At 41.3% G+C, this 23352-nt stretch overlaps 1 protein-coding gene across 5 annotated transcripts in view; it reads right to left on the bottom strand.

Moving 5' to 3' along the window:
- Window positions 1-23352, bottom strand: part of FAM168A (family with sequence similarity 168 member A) — a 188303-nt gene continuing 164951 nt past the window's right edge. For all 5 annotated transcript variants that reach the window (XM_074304028.1, XM_074304026.1, XM_074304024.1 and 2 more), the window contains 4 exons: window positions 14189-14331; window positions 12860-13034; window positions 10804-10935; window positions 1-8788 (listed from right to left, as the gene is read on the bottom strand). In XM_074304028.1, the coding sequence (XP_074160129.1) occupies window positions 10823-10935; window positions 12860-13034; window positions 14189-14331 (431 nt within the window). In that variant the 3' untranslated portion in view covers window positions 1-8788; window positions 10804-10822. The remainder of the gene's footprint in view (window positions 8789-10803; window positions 10936-12859; window positions 13035-14188; window positions 14332-23352) is intronic.

Raw genomic sequence — 23352 nt, forward strand, 5'->3', positions numbered from 1 at the left:
TTTTTCTTCTTTGTATATGAGTCCCAATAAAATTTTAAAATTAGGATCCAACCTGTAGATTAAAATTAATTTAAAAAATACAAAATCATAAACCCACCCACCCCCAAAAGATTAAATATTATAGGAATGCATATTCCCTGGTATGAGCTACTGGATACTGATGAGGTCAGGAGATACAAAGGGTGTCAATGAGAAGCCATGGTTGTTAAATCCATCCTGTTCTTTTCTCAAGCCATGTGAACACTTTGTACTGGAATAAGGGCCAAGCAAGATAGAGGACTCCAGATGCCAAAGGGGCAGGAATTATTGGATCACCATGTTCAGTAGAGGAAAATATTCAAGCCAGACAGGTATGCATGATTGTAGCAACCTGAGATGGACACTTTCACTTGAACACCTAATGATGGATGATATTATCCCTTCCTTTTGGGAACACTAGGTTATAGTATTCAACTTCTCCAAACACAAGCTAAAGACACTGTTGGGAAGAACACAAGGGCCTCACCAATGTTAGCAGAGCTCCCAGGCCCGGTATTCATTATGGTCTAGAAGACTGGTACTTGCACGTGATAGACACCGCCACAATGGTTATTTTATGACCTGTACCACTTTTTTTTGCCTACCTCCCCTGTTCCCAGCCCAAACACTGGATTCATTTGCTCTCTATATTCATCTGCTTTCATCCTATAGTGGAACTCTAAAGTTACTTGGACCCAATAGCACATAGCAGAGAAAACACTTGAGAGAAACTGGGGAAGGACTACAAGAATCTAGAGTGTAAGGTTGTGGACTCAAGGAGTATCAACCTACCAAAAGAAAAATAATTTAAAGAAGCAGTAAGACAGAATGGAAAGAATCAGGAGATTTAACTTCTAGCCTGCTACTTACGTAATAGTTTTGAGCAAGTCACTGGCTCTTGGATCCAGTCCTACTTTATAAAATGGAGTTAATAAGACTTGACTACTTCTTAAGAAAATGCTTTATTAGCTGTGGCCAGAGAACTAGGAGCTGCTGATATTTCAAGAGTTTGAGGAATAAGAACTTAACAGATAAAGCAGATAAATAGGTCACTATTTCACCAGGCAGTTGGACCTACAACATTTGGATGTGTGATGGGAGTATGATGGGAGAACTCTAACCTGCCCCTATTATGTTTTTTTAAATGAGATTCCACCTTTCTGGGGATGGTGCTTGGAGTCCCTCTGCTGACCTACTCTTAGAATGCCTCCATTCCCCACTGGGAGTACTTCCCCAGGTGAAGAGGCCCAGCTTTGGCAACTCTCCTCAGAGGCAAAACAAAGCTCCAGGATGCCCCAGACCCTGGGATCTTAAAGGCCCTCTTTTCTGCAGAAGTCTTTGTATTAGAGAAGCTTCAGAGCTTTCACGGGTTCATAAGAACATAGGATTTAAGAGTCAAAAAGGACCTTAGTTGTCAGTCTAAGCAAACTTCTTGATTTACAGAAGAAACAAATTACTGTTTGGAAGGGAAAAGATTTTTCCCAAGGTCGTAAAGTCTGTGATCTCTGGTTCTAGCTATATCATGATTTATAAAGTAGAATGAAAAATAAATCTCTACACTGGGAAGTTGAAGGCTTAGGCTCAAAACTGATTCCAACCTATAGGTTGTTCCTTTCCACTGTAAAATGGGATGAGATGGTTGTCATATATGTATGTGTATATATATATATATATATATATATATATATATATATACATATATATATCACAATCTCTAAGGTCCTTTCTAGCTCTTAAAAAAAATCCTAGGAGTCTAATTATACACAAAATGTTTGAATAGATCAACAAAGCTGTAAATACTAGGATGGCCAAACACACTTTATTTTCTAACATGGCTCTGACTACTCTCCAGGTCATTTTATTTGGCCAGCTGAAAGCCTTTGGCATTTCTCGAAGCAGTGATCTCTGCATCCATACCCGTCCAGACTCTGTCCTAAAGAGGATCAACAGCTGGAAGGAACCTTAAATCAGCCACTTCAACACCCTGTATTTACAACTGAAGCAACTAAACAAAACACAGGGAAGGAAATGACTTTCCTAAGCTCACAAAGCTAGGGCTGGGATTACAACGCCCTGATCTGTGGAGTCTTGAATTCAAATTGACCAAATCTCCCTACCATCCTCCTCCAACCTTCTGGGAAATGCTGGCAAACTAAGGCTAGGCCTCGGCTGAGTTTCAGTTTAAAGACTGTGCATGGAAAAGAAAGTTTATGAGGTTATGTCTGGTCATAAAATGCAAGGAAAGACTTGGCTACACATGGTTCCTTTTCTGGGGTCCCATTTCCATGGTGATATTTGGTTCAAGGGCTCCATGACAGTCTGGGCTGGAGAGCAAAATTATTAACATATCCTCTGATGATCATCAAACTAATGCAATCAATTTTATTCTAGGCTTTCAGCATCACCTCCCTTACCTGAAGGACTATAGGTCCTTGAAGAGAAAGACCATTCATGTCTTAGCTAAACTTCTAGGTCCTCCATAACCTACCCTGGACTCCTGCTTATGGTAAGCGTTCAGTAAATGTCATGTTTGTCATGTATGATCTACTTATTACATGTCAAGGAGCAGATCAGGTATGGGGAGATCAATCTATTGATAATATTGCCATCTCTAGAATGCTTTGAGGTTTACAAAGTGCTTTCCTCACAACAACTCTGTGAGGCAGGTAGTATAAGTATTATTATCCCTGTATTACAGACATGGAAAATCAAAGGTCCAGAGAGAGGACCTGACTTGCCCATAATCACACAGTAGGATGCAAAGTCAGGTCTTCTGACTCCAAATCTAGTATTTCTCCACTACAGCAGGAGCACCAGACTATACAGGTAGGGAAATTAGCATAGGACCAGAAAAATCATTTAGTCCAACCTTCTTGTTTCACAGAGGAAGAAACCGAAGCATGCAGTTACTTGGCCCAAGTCACAGAGCTGGGATTCAAAACCAAACCTCCTCCTGTTAAATCCAGTGCTCTTGCTAAACTCAAACTCCAGTCTGCTACCTGCTGCCATTTCCTCTGTCTGCACCCTACAGCATGGCTGTGCCAGGCCCTTTAACTCACTTGTTTTTATGTTCTGTGTTTGATCCCCAAAGCAGGATCATGGCCACCAACGACATCTGCTATCTGAAAAGAGTCTCAATAGAGCGAGGAGGAATTCTGAAGTTGGAATTCCCAAGCCGAAATCAATTTCCAATCTGTCCCTGGAAAGAAATCTCATCCACGATGTCTCCATCAAGAGGTCTTCTAGCCTCTGCTGGAAGAATGGGCTTTCATGGCCCATTTGGCTGATTTTTTTTTTACTTTTGCCACACTAAAAACTGTCCCCTATAAAAGTAGGTGGGAATGAGGGGATCTTGAAGGCCCCTCTCAGCTCTGCCACTGTCCTTTCAAAGGTCCCTTCCAGCTATGCCTTCTATACTCTAAATGCTAAATATTTAACCATCTGGCTTCCATTGTGGGGCCAAACCACAAGGCAACCATTTCCTTTCTGGGTAGGGGGGAGAGAGGAGATCACAGTGGAGAAAATGAGATGAATGTCAAACCGTGAGCTCCCTACAAGAGGTCACCCTCTGCTTATCTCCTACTTCCCGGTGTCTGAATTGCTTGTGTATTAGTTTTTTCCCTATAGAACTGCAAATTTCATGAGCAGAGAGGCTGTCTTATTTCAGGATCACCAGCATCTAGCATAGGGCCTTGTAGGCCCTGGGTTCTTTACCTGCAGGGGATGCAACCAGCTTCTGTTAAACCTTCCTGCTCACTACTGCTCTGGCTTGTACTGCTGCACATACCTAATGTGGGTCAGGGAAAGGAGTTCTGTACCAATATTGGAAGACCTGGCTTTTAGTTCCAGATCAGATACAGAGTGATAGATACTGGGTGAATGTGGACTGGTGACTTCCCTCTCTGAGCCTCAAGATTGACATCCCTGAAGTTTCTCTCTCCTATTTAAACGTTCTTTGTTCTTAAGTTTTTTTAAATGCCTTTCTGGCTTAGACATTCTCTATTTTTCTTAACTGCCTTCTTTCACATTCTAGGCTTGAAGGTCCCTTCCAGCTCTGACATGCAACAACTCTATTTAAGATCCTCTGCAGCTAGCTTGACATGTTCCTGTTGTCCTTTCTCTGTCCTCTAATCAAAAGGCTTGCTTCTTGAGAAATCAGAGTATTTAGTAGGTTCTTAACCTGAAGTCCATTAACTTGTTTTTTAAGAAAAAATATTTTGATAACCGTATCCCAATATGATTGGATAATACCATGTATTTTATTTTATGCATTTAAAAACATGACCCTGAGCAAGGTCAGACTGCTCAAGGGGTCCACAACACAAATAAGATTGGGAACCATGGACCAGAAGATTGGTTTTTAAGACCTCCTTCAACTTGTAAATCTTGAATTCTAGTCAAGTTCTTCATCCTATACATTTGCCTGACAGGGTGTATAAGTTTCTTAGAGGATGTGTTTTCCGGAGATAGTGGTGGTGGTAATACATATGAAGCATTTTGATTCCTGACCTGGGAGGTAAGAGATCTGGGTTTCCAATGGTAGTTCTATCACTTACTAGCTGTGTGATGTTGAGTAAATTGATTCCTCTCTCTTGGTCTCAGTTTCCACATCTACAAAATGGGGATCATAATACTTGCACTATCTATTGTAAGGATCAAATGATCTAACATATAAAATACTAAGTAAGCATTAATACCCTACAGAAGCATGACCTACCATTATTGTTACCTCTAAACTTAAGAAGAAGATGGCCAAGCAGAGGCCCTCAAAGACATTATCTTTACCAGTGCTAGTCTCTTACCAGTGGGAGCGATCTCCCAACCCAACTTCTCCAATTCTACTAACATAGACATCAAAGTACCTACCCAGACATACTTGCACTCCTTCTTTCTCATGCTCTCCCCCCTTCCTCTCCCACTCCCCATCTCCATTCCTTTTCCTTTCTCTTGCACACTCGCTCTCCTCTCTTGCACTCACTCTTTCTCCTCCCTCTCTCTCCCCCCTCCTTCCTCTCCCTCTTCCTCCAACTCTGTCAGTAGCCAAGATCTTAATGCAAAGGTGCCAACAACTGGAACAATAAGAAATCAGTTCTTCTTGGCCAACCTTGGACTATCTTTCCTGTGGCTGTGACATCCTTGAACTCCCTTAGTGATTTCTCTGTCCTTAATCAGGCCCAGGGTTTCAGGGTCCAATGGCAAAGCTATTTCGGCTAGAGGATAAAATAGTATTTGCTAGATCCTTTTGGTATTGGTGATGAGAAGTATTCAAATCCTGACAGATAAACAAACCTAGGTTATCTCATCTTAAGCATTCTCCATCATAATCACTCTGCCAGACAACTTGGGGGCCTCTAAGTCAACACAATTTTTAGAGCTACAAGGGCAACTAGCTTTCTTTCTCCTATCAATGCTGTATGTGAAATTTCTGAAATCTCTTCATCTTCTCACTTCCCCACTCTTTGCCCACTTTGGGGAAACTCTAGAGATTGCAGCACCAGTCCTGGCTGTGACAAATTAGCTGTGTGACTTTGGACAAGTCCTTTCTCTGCTTTTGGCCTCTTCTGTGAAATGGGGATTATCACTCTTTTCTGCTTTCTTTTAGAGTCTTAGGAGGGTAAAATGAAGTAATGGAGAGAAAACACTTTGAAAATCGTGTATTAGGCTAAACATGGGAGGCATCATTTTTGATGTGTGATATCTACAAAATAGAAGAACTGGAGGAAGCCCCTCATTGTGTTGGGTGGAACCACTATGGAAAATTTACAGACACAGTTAAGAATTGTAAGGATGGATAAGAAGGCATAGAAGGGGTTATCAGCATTGATGAGATCTTAGGTCCATACAAGAATTATTTAAGGAGAGGTTAAAGATCACAAATCAGACTTATAAAACCAAAAATTGAGTGGGCATCTTGGTAAAACTACTTAGATTAACACTGTGAAAATTATTTCTTTAAAAAACAAATTGAGGCATAGCCCAAATACCAACCAGGGGGTGTGTGTGTGTGTGTGTGTGTGTGTGTGTGTGTGTGTGTGTGTGTGTGTGTGTGTTTCGTTTATGAAATTTCTTTTTTTATTTGTATTTTTAAAACCACTTTTGATACATGACCTTTCACCCCCCCCCCAAATAGCAAGAGTGAGGGGACACAAATGGACAGCCTGAATGAGCATTGTGTGAAGACACCAGAAGTATGAAAAGGACCAAAGAAAGCTTCCAGTGTGGCAGATGAGTCCTCTGTGGACATTAGAGAAGGATAGATGAGAACCTCATTAGATGGAAAAGTCTAGAAGGGTTATACTCTATATGCCATGGAAATCACTGCCACCGAAGGACCGACCAAACAATGACTAAAAATCAAGACTGGCTTTTTCTCCATCAGGTTTTGGGATGACCTTCCTTGTGAGGAGGCTCTAAGGAGAAGGGGTCCCCAGTGCCCTTCCAGCTTTGAATCTGTTCTGGTTTTGATGCCCTCCTTGAAGGGTCTGAAAACAAATCTGAGTTGGTTTAATTTTCTAAGGAAAGCCATTGTTTGAAGTATGGAATAAGATGTGCACTCCTAAAAATAAGACCTCTTGTCCATCTTTTCATTCGGTTGTTTTCTTCCCACAACAATGACCACCAAAATCCCCTCAAGTAGTAGGTGCATCAGACATTAAGTCTGTGGAACTGCTACTGAAGATTTACTGAAACCCCGTTTTAAGCAGTAAAAGCTCCTTCCAATTCAATTCCATCCAAAGGCCCAGGGCAGCACCAAGATTCCCTCCCCTGGCACCCCACATAACCCAGGAAGGGCAGTGGATGGACTGACCTTTTCCCAAGCTTTGGCCAACAGTGGAGCAGGAACCTGAGGGGTTTTCCAGGTCCTGGGATGGGTCTGGACCTCAGTCATCTCAGTGTGTCTCCCCTGCTTTGAGTACAACCCGACCAGCCTGAAGGGGCGTTTGGTCCCCCAGCACCCACAGGGTGCCGAGGTGCCACAATTCTCTAGCCCGCAGGGAGCTCTGCTCCATTCCTTCCCTTGGCCTTCAAGATGTAAGACACCATGTCCCTTCAGTGCTATTTCCAAAAGAAGCTTCCTCCTCTGCTGCGTCCTCCTCCCTCTGGTTGAGTGCCTTTATTGCTTTGTGCCCACCTGCTCCCCCGCCCTCAGGCCGGCTGCTCCTTCTCCAGGCGGCCTCACGCGCCATGTGACCTGGGAGAAGAGCAACTCCCCTCTCTGGGTCTTGGTTTCCTCATCTATAAAAGGAAGGGGATGAACAAAATGGCCCCTTCCAGCTCCATGAGTTTATGAAATGTTTATTGCTATTGCTCCATGATCCCGATTTCACCCTCTTTTCCCTACTGCCCCCACAGTTCTTTCCCTTGAAGCACCTCAAATGTTACTCAATAACTTCTTCAATGAACAAAATAGTGTTAGCAGCATCTGGGACCTGGTGCTGGGCAGCAAGGACTTGCGGTGCTCTGGCCCACTCTGCTTTGCAGAGCCTGCCCCGACACGTCAGATATGTGTCCAGACAACAAGAGGCAGGGGTACGCTCTCCATCACCTACTTGGAGAACTGATCCCACGCCCCACCAGCTCTTGCTCCTCCTCGCCCAGGGGGTCATCTCAGGGTGGTAGAGTGGTAGATTTCCTGGGCTCTCTTTGGGTGCTTGGGCCTGTCAACTTCATCTACCCCCCAGGAGACAGCTGGCCTTGGAAAGCAGACATCCTGATGCATGACTTGGGATCCCTGTGTTTCTTTTCTATCCATCTGTCCCACCTGGGACTATTGCAAGCATCAATTGCCCTCAGAGGAACTGTCTGGTTACGATACAGTGCAATCAGAAGGTCCGCCATCCAGACGGTCCAGTACTTGGGAGGTCTGGTACCCTTGAGGCCTGGTAATCAGAAGATCCAGCACCCCAAAAGCCTGACAGTCCCTCAAGTTCTGGCACAAAATACCTTAGAAGGTCTAGCACTGAGATGTCTTACAACAAAGTTGCAAAGCCTATGCTAGCTTCCAGGTGTAGCCCTTCCTTTTTCCCATCCCTTGGCCTCTGAGACCATTCCCTTCCCCTCCCCCCACCCACCCTCCCCACCCTGCTATTAAAAAAGCAGTCTGACCTTTCAGGAGGAACAGACCCAAAGCCTTCCTAAGTCCTAAAACTAACAAGTCCCATTGCTAACATTCCCACAAGTTTTGGATTCCTATCGATGGGCCGGCTTTGGATGATGGATTATGATTGGTCATGACAGCTCTCTGGAAGACGCGAGTTCCATTTGTGTCGTGGCATGGAAGAGTCAACGACTGATATCACTCCCCCCACTCCTCAAGAGAAACAGAGAAGGAAGTCAAACCAGAACGGAGACCCCGCGCCGTGCCGCGCGTTCTCGCTACAACAAACAAACGAACAAGCCCAGTCACTGGCAGAACAACTCAAAACAAAACACCAGTGGGGGCGCGCCGCCCCGAACTGAACGCTGGGGTCTAGAAATGAGAAGACTAAAGACACTGTGACCACTGGCCAGGCTCAGAGTGAGGGTCGTCATTTGGGGGGGATGGTGGGGAGTGGGCTGGCAGAAAGGGGCCAAGGGAAGAGGGAAAAGGTCAGAAAATGCAGCTTTTTCCCCAAAAAAAAGAAAAACCCCAAACACTAAAGGATGCATAAAGTGACCCTGGCACTTTTCAGTGGTGGTTGTTCTTGCAGACGGGCATGGCGCTGGTCTGGAATCATGCCAGCACCGGGTGTAAGACTTGAGTTGTTGCATACCGTGTCTGACTCCCAATCTGTGGAGACAAGAGAGAAGCAAAGGGGAATATCAGGGAGCAGGGTCATCCAGAGCAGGGGAGCTGACCCTCGAGGTTACTGGGCACAGCAGGGCCGGAATCAGAGAGTTGGCGAGGGGGGGCTGGGCAGGGACTCAGAGAATTCCAGAATGTCAGTATAGACAGGAGTTTGGACTCTCTAATTCAGCCCTTCTTAGTGAATCCAAAATTCTTCATGTTATAGACTAGGAAACTGAGAAGAATCAGCTTCTCCAAAATTATGTAAATAGCCAGTAATGGAGGCAGGATTTGAAACCAGGCCCTCTGACTCCCAAACACCCCCAAACTTCAGAAGACCTTTGGATAGCTAAGCTAAAATCCTGGCTGATTCCATGTCCCATCTGATGACTTTGGGCAGTCCAATTTCCAACTCTCTAAGTGAGAAGAATTGATGAAGTGAGAGGCAGGTGCTGTGGGCTTGAGGTTTTTTCCTGACCTGTGTGACCTTGACTTCCCCCTGTCTGGACCTTCATTTCTTCCTCTCTGCAATGAGGTCCCATCCTTCCACCTGTCTGCCACAGCTCTCTGGATCACAGACTAGGCCCTGGGGTCCAGAACTTTTCAGCTCTAGCACTTCAGTCCATGGCCTGGCTGCCAGGAGATGTTGCATCCATCACAGGGCCCTCTGCATTCTGTGGATCTCAGCCAGCTCCATTTTCCATGGGCACCCACTTCTTGCACCTGCTCCTCTATTGACCATATGCCCTTTTCCTCCGTCCCTTTCCTTCTCTTGCCAGGACCACACCTGAATCACTATTGCTCTTCAGGTAGTGTTAATCCACTCCCCCCACTCCTCCTCTCAGTAACCCTGTCACTCCCCAGACCATAACACGCCTCCCAGACCATTATTACCCTGATGTTCTATCTTCCCCTAGTAAGATCCAGAGCAATGCCTTTTCTTTCTGCATCCCTAGAGCTTGACACAGTACTTGGCAAAGAGTAAGCCCTCAATACATGCTTTTTCACTCATTCATTCTCCATCTCAACAGCTGTGGACAAAGCATTTGACTGTAAAGCACTATAGAAATTTGAGCTGTGATCACACTTTTAGTTACTACTAAAAACCTTATGTGTTTAGTACAACATTGGTGTTATATGACCCTGTTGTACTTCCTCCCCTGCTTGCCCTGCCCCTTTCAGGTATTTCAGGGAAATACCAGACTTCCCAGTCCTGAAACCTCTAATGGACCTTTAAGGGTAAATCTGGAAAAATCACTCAACTACATGGGCCACACAAGTTTAGCAGAAATCAAAGGGAAGCAGATATCAGTCCAACAAAAAGAATTACTGAATGGGTAAGAGTAGTTTTATAATGAAATCGGCTCCCTCTAGATTAAGGGAGTTCTCCATCCCTGAAAGTATCCAAGTAGAAGCTAGACTACCATTTACCAGACAGGGCACTGTCTGGATTAGATGGATTAGATGGGCAATGAGGTTCCAAGGATTTATGAGGCTTCAGCTATAAAACACAGAGGAAGCCAACTTCCCCTTATGTCTTAATTCCCATTCATCCCTGGGAAAGGCTAAGAGTCAGAAAACATGGATTCCAATCCCAATTCTGCCACTAAAATGATGAGTGGCCCTTTAGTCCCTTCACTGGACCTCCATTTCCTCCTTGTAAAATAAAAGGCTTGAACTAGATTAGCCTTAAGTTCTTTTCAAAACCTGCCATTCCATTTTTTAGGAACTCTAACATATAATAGACACTTAATAACTTATTTGTTGAATTGACCTAAATACCCTCAGTAGCTTTAACATTTTTTGTTTTAACTAATACTGAAATTCTATGGTCCTCTTAGAGGGCTCTGGAGGAAATTACCTAAAGTTTAGGACAAAATCTCTATGTTCACTCATTCTTCTACCTCTTCATCCCCTAAAAGGAGAGAATTGGCAAGAGTCAAGCAATGAGCACCCAGGCTGCAGATATAGGATCCCCCCAAATGTCACCTGGCCCTACTGAGGGTATTTCCACTCACGTGAATTGGCTGCTGAAGTTTACCAGTGTGGAGGTACATAGCTGTAAGTGGGGGTCCCTTGGGCCCGGTACGTTGGCACGGAGACGGGGTGAGCTCCAATTGCAGTATGTTGTGGTGTAGTTAACAGGGTACCTAGTAAAACAAAGAAAGGAAAACATCATTCATTGTAGCGTCCTGTCTTTGACCTTTCTTAACTGGGTAAATATGGGCAAATCACTTCACCTTTCTAAATCTCAGTTAACACATCTGTCAAATGAAGATAATAATACTAGTACTGCATAGAACCCAGGAAAGAAAGTGCTTTGCTCACAAATATCTACGACAAGACTCTGTGCATGACACTGAGACACTAAGGCATCAATGAAGAATCCCTGCCTTCAGAGGACTGGGTCACACAAGACACAAAATGTTCAGTATAATAAAATAATCTGAGGAGGGAGAGAATTTTGGGAAGGGGTAGAAGAAGGAAGAGTATTATGGAGCAAATGGCTCCTGAGCAGAACAGTATAGGAAAGGATGCTAGAAAGACGAGGAAATGAGGGAGGGCATTCCAACTATAGAGGAGAACCTCTGAGAACGTCAGGAGGTGGGAGATGGAAGACAAAGTTTTGAGAAGAGGTTGTAGCCGAGTTTGACTGATATATACAGGAGTGAAGAGTTAGGGCAATCTGAAGTAAACAAGGATGGGTTGTAGACAGGCTGTGGAGAGTTCTGAATGCCAGGGTGAGGAGTATATATTTTATCCCAGAGGTTACAGAAAACCACAAAGGTTTCTGGACAGGAGAATGACAGGATCAGGTCGTTACCTTCAGGAGATTATTTTTGGCAGCTGAGGTTTGATTAGAAAGGAGACTGGAGGCAGGGAGACCAATGAAGAGCCTATTACAGTATGCCAGATGAGAGCCGATAAAGGCTTGAACTGGGCTGACAGTTGTAGGACTAGAGAAAAAGTGGCAGGTGCTAAAAGTGTTGTGAAGGTAGACTCAGCAAGATTCGGGTACTAGACATGGGGGAGAGGGCCAGTGAAAGGAAGAAGTGTCAAGGATGACGCCAAAACTGGGAGACCAGGAGGAGCATAATGGCCTCAACAGAAATAGCCAAGTTTCTGGGGCAAGTAAAAGTTCTATTTTGTCTTTATTAATGGGAAAAACAAAAGTCGACATTACACAGTTATAATTCCATTCTGGCTATGTTGGTTTTACGTTATCAATAGGACAACCAGATGGAAAAGTCCAGCAGGCAATTGGAGATATTGCTGAGAATCCAGGAGTTAGATCAGTATTGATACATAGAACATGGGAGTCATCTCTGAAGAATAAAGTGAATTCATAGAAATGGATCAGATAACAGAGAGAAAAAGATAAAAGAAAGAGGGAAAGAATAAGGACCAGTTCTTGGAAGTCATTAATACTTAGGAAATAAAAGAACCAATTAAGGAGTCCATAAGGAACTGAGATAGAAGAGGCAAACAGGTAAGAGGAGAAAAAGGAGCAAGTAGCACCACACAGGTCAAGGAAGGAAATTAGGTGAAGAAAGATTGGTCAATACTGTTGAAAGCTAAGTCAAAAAGGAAAAGGACTGAGAAAAGGTCATTAACTTGTAATTAAGAAATCAAAGAGAACAGTTTCATTACCCAGTGAATGGCTAGTAAGGGAGCTCAGACAATTCAACTCAACAAGCATGGGATATAAAGATAAAAAGGGAATAGTCCCTCCCCTCAAATCTTGGTTCTAGCAATTGCTGTCTTTGAGATCTAGGGCAAGTACTTTCCCTTTACAATGGATCCTGGTTTAATTAACTCTAAAATGAGGAACTTACCCTAGGTGACCTCTAAGGTCCCTTCTAATTCTAAATCTTTTGACTTAGGATGTAACCTCTCTCTGGGGGAATGTAAATTTAAAATGGCCAAATGGGCAAGGTTAAAACTTAATCCAATGGAAAAATTCTAATGATAAAACTGCATCCACTTGGGCTGACTAATAATATTTTTATCATCAGAAGGAACCTTGCACATCCCTCTCTCTCACTAGCTTAGAACAACAAAAACAACACTCACCTGCTGACATGGCCATGGTGGTTCCAGCAACCATGCCCATTGCTACCCCATTGGTCCTGGGAGCGGCCACAGGTGCTGGGTAGATGGCTGATGGAATGCTGTTGGGTTGGACAACGGTGGTGTGGTGGATAACGTGGGGCTGGGCGGCATACACAGGCTGTGTGTAATAAGCTCCCTGAGGAAATAACAAATCCACATATAATAAGTTTCTTCGGGTGTCAATCTTGAAGAGAGAAAGCCTATGAAGACCACAGCTGTAAAACATGCCAGGTGGATGGTAGATAAAGCACTAGACCTAGAGTGGAGAAAACTAGACTTCAAATCCAACCTCAGACACTATCTATGCAATTCTGTTTGCCTCAGTTTCCTCATCTATAAAATAGGTGTGCTAAAAGCATCTCTCAGGATTGTGAGGATAAAATAAGATCATTTTGGTAGAGCACCCTGCAAACCTAAAGTGCGATATAAATTCTAGCTGCTATTCCTGTTCAGGAAATCTGGAATCCAGTCCTGGCTCTGGGACTTTTCACCTTGTGACACTGGGAAACTCACTTTCCTTCTCTGGCTTCCATCTCCTCTATAAATGAAGGAGTTGAACTAAGAGCTCTTTAGAGCCTCTTCACATTCTAAGTCTTAAGTTCTGACATATTCTGTTAGAGGGTCTCTTTTACTTCTGACTTTCTTATTCAAGTATTCTATTTGCTAGGGTCTTTTCCACTTCTTAAATTCCAAGTTCTAAGATCCTTTTCAATTAACCTTCTATAATCTGAGAGTCCTTCCAATTTTAACATTTTGTCTCTAAACTACACTCAATGTTCCAAGGTCTCTCCTCCAACTTGATATTCTCTTCTAAGATCTTTCTGGTATCTGAGGATATCCCTCCTTCCTATTCTAAGAGTCTAATTCTCTCCCTCCCCTTATCAGTCTCTCTCTCCCTCTCCCCCTCCTTCTCCCCCTCCTTCTCTCTCTCCTCTCTCTCTCTCTCTCTCTCTCTCTCTCTCTCTCTCTCTCTCTCTCTCTCTCTCTCTCTCTCTCTCCCCCCTCATTCTGTCTGTCTCTGTCTCTGTCTCTCTTCCTCTCTGTCTCTCTTTCTCACTCTCTCACACACACACAATGATCTATATATTTAACTTTCCCTTAAGAACTTATTTTTTTTTAAAAAGAACTTATATTTAAGAGTGCAGAGCAGGGAAAGTGATTCTTAATCTAAGGGAAGAACACTAATGAGGAGATATTTCTGAGAAGAAATGGGTCTTCACAGACCATTCACAAACCCCCACTATGGAGCTGTCTACTTGAAAGAATAATCAGCACCTGAATCTCCCGTACCTGGGCATACAGGTTCTGCTGGGGATAGGCACTTCGAATAGGGTACATAGCCGTTTGGTAAGGGTTAGGTGATGGAGAGTAGGGAGGTGGTGCATTGTTACTCTGGGTGGGTGGGACCTTGTAGGGTGTTCCTGCTGTGTATCCTGTATGGGAACAACAACAAAAAAAATTTTCACATTAGTGGACAAATAGCATTCTACCTCTTAACAGCAGCTGAACCAAGGGCATGCATGGAAACAGCAGTCGAAGCAGTTGAAGCCATGCTAGAAACAGATAAGGAGATGATACAAAGGAAAAATTCCTGGAATAGAAGGTAAGAGACCTGTTTTGAGTCCCAGTTGTGCCACAAGAGGTGTGTTCCCTCTCACCTTATGAAGTACAATGGAAAGAGCACTAGCTCTAAAGGCAGAAGCCCTGGGTTGTCTCTGACCCTCACGTGACATCTCAGGCAAGTCACAATGTTCCTGGGACTCAGTTTCTGCATCTGCAGAACTGGGGGGGAGGGGTTTGGATCGGATGGCAGTTGAGGTGCTTTCCAGTTCTATGATCACTAAAAAGCCACAGCCCTTCTCTGAGCTTCAATGTTCTCATATATAAAATAGGGATAATAACCCCAACTAATGAGACAGAACTTGGTGTAGCGGGGACAGACCCAGGATTCTTCAGAAGGGCTTGGGGATGATGCTGGTATGTAACAGTCTGGCCTTCAAAGAGGAGGGGCAGAATAAACCCATGTTACACAGAACAGCAAAGGAGAACATATGGATTGAGATTGAGTAAAGTAAGCAGAACCAGGTAAATAATATTAAAAATTACAACAATGTAAATAAAAGCACAAGAAAAAGTTTTTTTCAAATTTACAAAATTATAATAGCCAAGCATGACTCCAAAGATGAAACATACAATGGTTCCCTCTCATTTCTTTGTAGAGAAAGGAGATCATGGCCATGGCACACCACATTTATAACATAGGACTTTTAAAATATATCGCTTAATTCTGTTGAACTGTTTCCATTTTTAAAACCAAGGCATTGCCCTCTGTAAGGCGTGTTAGTGAGAAATGTAATGGGAAATGTAAGTGACATAAAGACATTGATAAAACATTTTAAAAATACTTAGAAAAACTTGAGAGTTTAAATCCCCTCTTCCCTCCCCACCAACACCTATCAGCTATGCGGAGCAGGCTGTAAAGGGGTAAAGGGGGGTTTCCTCCTCCATCAAGTTTCCTGTACTAATGAAATCACTGGCACTGGCTAAAAAAGACCACCTTAGTGCTCCCCGTGAGGCTGGGACCGGTTCTCTGCACACAGGGAGTGTTCAAAACACAGTTGCTGACTGGATGAATGAATGAGGACCAGGTGAGAAAGTGCCCTTGTGAAAGCGCTTTGAAAGAAGATCATTATTAAGGAGTAGTTGCTCCGCACCAGATTTCTGGGTCATTAAAGGTCATGAATTATAAATGCTCCGTTCTGTTACAGCTCAGAAATAAGAGAGAGGGCACAGAGACCCTGGGTGGAGAATCTGGAAATACGAGTTAAGTCCTGCCTTTGTAGATGGTCCCCCCGCCCCCCACAAGTGACCTGGAGAATGCTCCGTCTCAGCCTCTTTACAAGTTCTGAGTTTCTCACATGCCTTTTCTTTTGTAAACAGCGTCCCCTGGTGTGGGGTTTCTCCTAGGGTGAGCGAGACCCAATAGCAAGAGCCCAAGGTTGGGCAGAAGTTTGAAGCCTGGCTCTGCTGATTGGTGGAACACTTTGCACAGGACACTGCTGCTTTCTGGACCAGACTAACTGGGTACCCAAGGTCCCTTCTAGCTCCGAAGGGATCGGTAAGTGAGGCGTGAGAAGACAGACAAATCTACATGAATGAAAGCAACCCCGAAGCGGTCCATCCTTTCTTCATCTCTCTCTCACTCATGTCATTTCTGTCCTTTCTCTTCCTCTGCTCTCTCATCTCCTTCCTGCTCTGCTTTCTTTTCTTTTCTTTTCTCCTTCTTCCTTGATTTTCTCTGGACTTCCTTCATTTTTTTTCTCCTGTTCTCTCCTTTTCCCTCTCTAGCCAGGCTCCTCCTTATGCTTAACTCCTTGCCCATGTTATGAGAATTTAAAAATTTTCTTTTATTCAATTTTATTATGCCATCTTCCTGGAACATGTGGCTAACTGAAGCCTGTTTCTTGTTAATATCAATCTCACCTGTTACTTTTCCTTTCTCTGACCTCTTTTGTTACTGGCACCAACATTTACTTTCTCTTAGGTTTTTAACCTTGGTATAGTCTTTGAATTTTACTTCTATTTCACTTCCTCAAAGTCCAGAGAAAATCAAGGAAGATGAAAAGAAGAAAGCAAGAAGAGGAAAAATAGGTGAGGATGAAAAGAGTGAAAGAGGGAAGAAAGCAGAGCAGGAAGGAGATGGCACCCTTAGTGCCTTGCAAAGCAAAATTTAAACTCCTTTGCCAGGGGATGAAGGACTTGCACATTTGGTGCTGTTCTACTCTTCCACTCTTAGCCCCACTACCTTTCCCTACATAAGTCCTGTTCTTGAGTCTTCACATTTCTTCCTCTACTGTACTCTGTGTTCCTCACTTCTCAACCCCAAAGATGCCCCTTGCCCTTGTCCTTTCCTTTGATAAGCCAGATGCCTGTAAACCCATTTTAAGAAGGACACCCCCTCTCTCCAGCCAGTCACATTCACCCCTTCATTCTTTTCCAAGGTCAGCTGCTGAGTTGCTAAACTTCTCTACCATGCCCTCATGCCATCTTCCTTTCCAGCTTTTTTAAAGCTATTGTTCTTCATCAAGATCCTTGAGGAGAGAATCTTTATATCTTCCTAGGAGGCTGCTTGGCATCTGGGAGTCAGGAAAATCCAGGTTCAAGTCTTGCCTTTGACATAAATTGATACATGTGACCTTGAGAAAGTCATTTAATTATTCACAGTCAATTCTCTAAGACTATAAATTGCAAGACAGTTTTTGCTCTTCTTTGGAGGAGAGCATTTCCTTAAAATAGCAGTTTCTTATATAGAAGAAATCATAAATCCCTACCCCAAAATTCCCTTATCAAATAATATTACATATAATGGTTATTTGTGTTATGGTTTATATGTCTACCAGATCTTAAATTCCTTGAGAATAGAGACCAAATATTATCTAAATTGCAGGTAAGGGTGGGAATCTATTGAGGGGGTCATCAAGTAAAAACATCTCACTGGTTTTTATATATGCCCCTTAGGATGTGACTGAGTTCCTATAAGAGGGATTTCTAGGGTTCTTTATTCTTCTTTTTTGACTAATTCATGTATCCCAACTAAATAAGTCAGGATTACTCTTACATTTACACATATGTCTACCCTAGCTCCTAACAATGTTCAGTGCACAGCAGATGTTGAATAAAACCAGCTTCCTGTCCCAGCAATGGAAGCAACTGCTCTGACCATGTGTATTTTTAGCCTTGTGCTAAAAGGCATGCAAGACCAGAGGCACCCCTTTTCAGGGTCTGAGAGGGAGAAAAGGGAAAGAGAAAAGGAAAATTGTACTAAAAAAAATACTGACAAAGAGGAGCTTGGGCCTCCAGCTACTCCAAATAAATACTCCTTCCTTCTTCTTTTCCTTCTCCCTAGCAGCAACTATTATGGCTACATACATATGACATGAAAGCAAGTGTTTGCTTGGCCTAAGACTGTATGTTAAGTCCCTAATTACCTTTTCTGCACTTTCTCCTCAGATAACAATTTTGAGATGATAATTCATAGCCTTCTAAAGTCAGAATTCACTGAGAATCTGAGCTACCCAAGAGAAGGTGCTTCCTGCAGCTATGTCCAACTTGAAAGAGATGATCATTGCCAGAGATATGGGCTTTCAATGAATGCTTGGATAGTAAAGATGGAGGCAAAAATACAATCTACTCAGTGGTCCCATGTTTCATGTTTTTTTGGTACTAAGTTTTCAAGAGAAGTTTTTTTTTTTTAACTGCTTTTGGACTCCTGTGAATTCTTTGTCATGTTTACTATTTCATGTTTTAACTATGTTAGTATTCACCTACCAATATTTTGCATTTTAAGAATTTTTTGTATTAGTAAATTTCTAGTGATATATGTGCCATGACCTCTGTTAAAGGGACAAGTGAAAAGCATGGGACCCACCAGAAGGAAAAGGATCTCGTTCAGCTCCCCCATCTTTTACATTATGATGTTAAGCATCTCTGACCATAAGATCCCATGATTCTGTGATGTTAATATTTTAGTACTTGGTGATTCCAAGATTCTGTTACTCTATAGTTTGGAAGTTCTAACATTTTTGAGAGACTAAGCTTTTAGGTCTTCTCTTGTGTCAAGAATTCCATCCAGAATGGAGCAGGTCCTCCCCATAAGGAGGTCTATAAAATTCTTTCTGTGGATAAGGACAAATGGTGGTGGTGGTAGGGAGAGTGCAGCACAAGAATAGCCAAGGGAAAAAACAAAAGGCACCAAGGTATTGCACATATATTTTGTTTCCACATCTAACAATAACTTTTCTGATAATGTTCCCTTTTTTTCTTATTCTGAAATGAGCAAGGATCTGAACATAAATTAAAAAAAAAATCCTGCCATATAAAAGAACAACATCTGGGAATCTGAAAACAGAATCTGAACATCAGGAGGAGAAATCTTAAAGATGATACATCCAAATATTTCATCTTCTATGAAAGGAAACTGAGCTCCAGGAAGGGAATTGCTTAAGTTCATGAAGAAAATGGAATCTAAACAAACATTCCCAATTCCCAATCCAAGACTCTTTAAAGATCTCAGAGTTGGAAGATTCCTCAGAGGCCATCTATTCCAAATTCAAATAAACATCTTCTATATAACTTACTAGTAGTGGATGATAAGAAAATGAAGGTGATGATTATAGACTTTTTCAGCAACAAAGGGCATCAGGGTTAAATGATGTTTGTGCTTTGTTTCAAATAGGGACATACTATTAGAATTAAAGGAATTAGCAAAGATAGAGAAAAGAAAGATGCTAGTGTCTAGCACTTCCAAATCCATGCTTCTAAGCATACAAAGTTAATCTTCCCAAAGTATATCATCTCTGCCCCCAATCAATCAATTATTATTATTATTAATTATTATTTATTAATATTAATAGCTTTATCTTCTCTATACAAACTATCTACTCTAGACAACTGTATTTTGTCCTCCCCTAACCTTTGCTAGTACCATTCCTGCCACTCAGGATACTCACTTCTCCTCTGATCCAAATCTTACTTCTCAACCTCTAACTTGAGTATCACTTCCTTTATGAAGCTATTCAGGATTTCAATCTTTACATTTCTAAAGCAAGATGGCTGAGCATTTAGCCCTTATTTACTGTTTCTGGTTACCTATTCTTACAAATCTTACCTTCCTCTTCCTCAACTGTATGTTTCTTGAAGTTAGGAATGTATCTTATACTTTAAGAGTGCCTTGGCCCAAATACTACTCTCTTAAGTGGCCATAATTGACACCAGAAAACTATTTGATTATTGTTTTACAAAATAGTTGAATTATGGGATTATGGAAATGATTTCTGCTCTATGTCTCATAAGATTGGGGAAAAGAAATTAAAGAATGCAGTTGGAGGAGGAGTTACCCTTAAAGGAAGGACGCCACATCCTTAGAAGCCAAGGAAAAAAGAATAAAACAGTGGAGTGTGTATAATTATAAAGTGAAACTGAAAAGGATTAAACAAAACAACTTGGTAAGATCAAGCAAGAGCTTCTCTCTTCAAGAAGAGGCCTCAATGATCATTAACTGGGTATGCCCTTTTTAAAATAAACCACTAGGGTATTTTCCAGTTCTCAAATCTGATGTTTCTGTGTTCATGCAGTCTTTGTTCAAGACTAAACTAACTACCTTCAGAAGCAATCCATTCCACTTCTGGAGAAGTCTAATTGTTAGATTGAGCCAAAATCTCTTTCTTGTCATCTTTATATTACTGCTCTCAATTCTGCATTCTGGGACAAGGAAAATCAATCTAATTCCTTTTCTACAAGGCCCCCCCAAATATGTGAAGACAGATTTTCAAGGCCTATTATCATTTTAGTTGCTGTGAAGAGAGCTGATCAGGGAAGAAGAGAGAAGGACTTCATTTGTTCTAGACAATATTTCTTGATCAACATAGACACCAGTGGTACGGTAGTAAATGTCATTTTGAGGAAGAGGACCTGAATTAAAATCTTGGCTATAATGCATAATTAATTACCTAAAGCACTATATAGTCACCAAATTTCCCTGTTCTTTTTTTTTTTTTTTTTAATTGTAAAAGGAGAGTGTTGGAAAAGAAGGCCTGTGAAGACCCTTCCAACTCTATATCTATGATCCATATTAGTATTTTAGTTGCTATGTTTTTCATACTTTTATTACATATAAATGAGGCTACCTTGAGCCCCAGTGATCTTTTCAAAATGAAAATGGCATTATTTAACAATAACTCCTCCATCTTGTACTTGTGAAACTAATTTTTTGAACTTCTATGGGAATTTATATTTAAGATCATGAAATTACATCTTCTTAGATAGATTCAGTATAAATAGTCTAGCCTGTCAAGATCTTTTTGGTTCTTGAATCTTTCATTCACTGTATGACTATCCTTTTTACCTTTGTGTCTTTGCAAATCTGATGCCATCTACTTATTATCCAAGTCATCAATCAAAATATTAAGAAGCAATATACCAAACACAGATCCCCAGAGCTCTTTACTCTACTACTTTACCTACTGAAGATTACCTTTTCTAATTCCTCATTGACTTAACTGTTATTTGTTGTGTAGTTGTAGGCTTTCTGTTTTGTGCACAATGTCAAGACAGATTTTTCAAATGCTTTCATAAATTCTAGGTAAATAGTGTTTGGTAAATAGTAGAAAAGAAAAAGAATAGAAAAAATTTCTGTATTGATACTTACACCAAATCAATGAAATAATTGGTCTATTATTAATCCTCCTCTTCCCATTCTTAATAAACTTCATATATTAGTACAGAATTTTAAGATCTAAAAAGCATTTTGTATACATGATCTCATTTTTAAGAGCACAACTTCAAGGGCCAAATATGAGAAGCATTATTATTAGCACCATTTTATAAAAGAGGGACTTCAGGTTCAAAAATTTTAATGACTTGAAGATACTAGAAACTGTGAGAAGTCATGTACTAATAATGCCTTGTGGAAAAAAGAAAAGAAAAAGATGAGATTAGTTTAGCGTGACCAGTTCTTGATTGAGCTTTTATATGCCCTTTTGATCACATCTTCCTTTTCTAGATATTTAATAACCATTTCTTTAATAACACATTCTAGCATATTATCAGGAATAGTAAAACTCACTGGCATATTGATAACAGAATCCATCTATTTTCTTTTTTTATTTTATTTTATTTTTTTTTGGAAACTGGGATATTTGTTCTTCTCCAATCACATGTCACCTCTTCCATCTTATACATCTTTTTAAAGATCACTGAGAATGGCTCAGCAATAACATCAGCCAGTTCTTTTAGCACCCAGGGATAAAAATTCACTTGGGCCTGTTGAGCTGAACTCATCAAAGGCAGCTGTGTATTCATTTCCTATCTTCTTGTTTATCTTGGGCTTCAATTCCCCATTGATTATTTTTGATTCTTTCTTGCCAATCCAAAACTCAAAACAGAAGCAAGAAAAGAATTGAGCATCTCTACTTATTCATCATCTTTTACTATCATCATTTCAATTAACAATCAATCAATAAGCATTGATTAATTCAGTCACAGTGCTAAGTGCTGGGAATATCAGTACAGAGAATGAAACAATCCTTTAAAAAATACACAGTAGATGGTGCAATGGATGGAGCACCAGAACTGACGTTAGAAGGACCTGAGTTCAAATCTGGCCTCAGACACAACACTTCCTGGTTTTGTGACCCTGGGCAAGTCTCTTAATCCCAATTGCCTCAGCAAAAAAAAGAAAAGAAAATACACACACACACACACACACATACATATACATATATATATACACACATGTATATATATATATATATATGTATATATATATATATATGAAAAGTAGCTGAATAAGGTCATTTGAGGAGTAAGGGCACTAGTAGTTGGGGATATCAAAAAAAGACCATAAGAGACAGCATTTCTAGATGAAGAGTGAGTTTTATCTAAAAGAAAGAAGATTCTATGAAGCTGATATTGTGTTAAGTTGAGGAAGGAATGCACTCTAAGTATAGGAAACAACTGGAACAAAGCTATGTAATCAGAAGATGGAACATCATAAGACAGGAACAGAAAGGCAGTCAGTTTGACTAGTATGTAGAGTACAAAAAGGGAAGTAATGTCCAATAAGGCTAAAAAAAATAGGTCAAATTGCTAAAGATCTTCAAAGCTAAACAGAAGAGTTTATGTTTAAACCTAGAGGCAAGATAAGGGGGTTGGTTGAAAAGAGGAGTCACAGTCAGATCTGGGCTTTAAAAAATGACTGGCAGCTGTATTTAGGATGGATTGGAGTGGAGAAAGCCTTATTTCAGGGAGACCAATTGGGGGCTGTTGCAATAATCATGACAACCAATAATGAGAGCTTGGAATTTGCAGATCTGGAAGGACAGTGGTGCTTTTGGTGGAAATAGAGAAGTCTGGGAAATTGTAGGGTTTGGAAGGAAAGAAAAATACTTTAGTTTTGAAAATGATGACATTGAGATATCTCCAGGGTATCCAGTTTGAAATATACAAAAAGCAATTAATGATGCAGGATAGAAGCTCAAGGGGGAATAGGACTAGATATATATTATCTATCTGTTTAGCTCTCCCTCTATTTATCCATCTATCTATAAATCCTCAACATAGAGATAATAGTTAAATATATGGGTGCTGAATTTATTTGAGAGATAGAATAGTATAGTGGGCTTGGGGTCAGGACGATCTGAATTTGGATCCTGCTTCAGACACCTCTTAGCTTTTAGGCTGTGGTCAAGTAACTTAATTTCTCTGAGCTTCCATTTCCTCATCTATAAAATAGGAACAATACTAGCGCATAATTTGCAAGGTTACTATGACATTCAAATGCAGTAATTTTATATAAAGTGCACTTACAGGGACAGCTAGACAGCACAGTGGATAGAGCATTGGCTCTGAAGTCAGGAAGACATGAGTTCAAATCTAACCTCACACACCCAACGTTT

This window comes from Sminthopsis crassicaudata, chromosome 3 (assembly GCF_048593235.1).
Source record: "Sminthopsis crassicaudata isolate SCR6 chromosome 3, ASM4859323v1, whole genome shotgun sequence".
In the NCBI taxonomy this organism is placed as follows: Eukaryota; Metazoa; Chordata; class Mammalia; order Dasyuromorphia; family Dasyuridae; genus Sminthopsis; species Sminthopsis crassicaudata.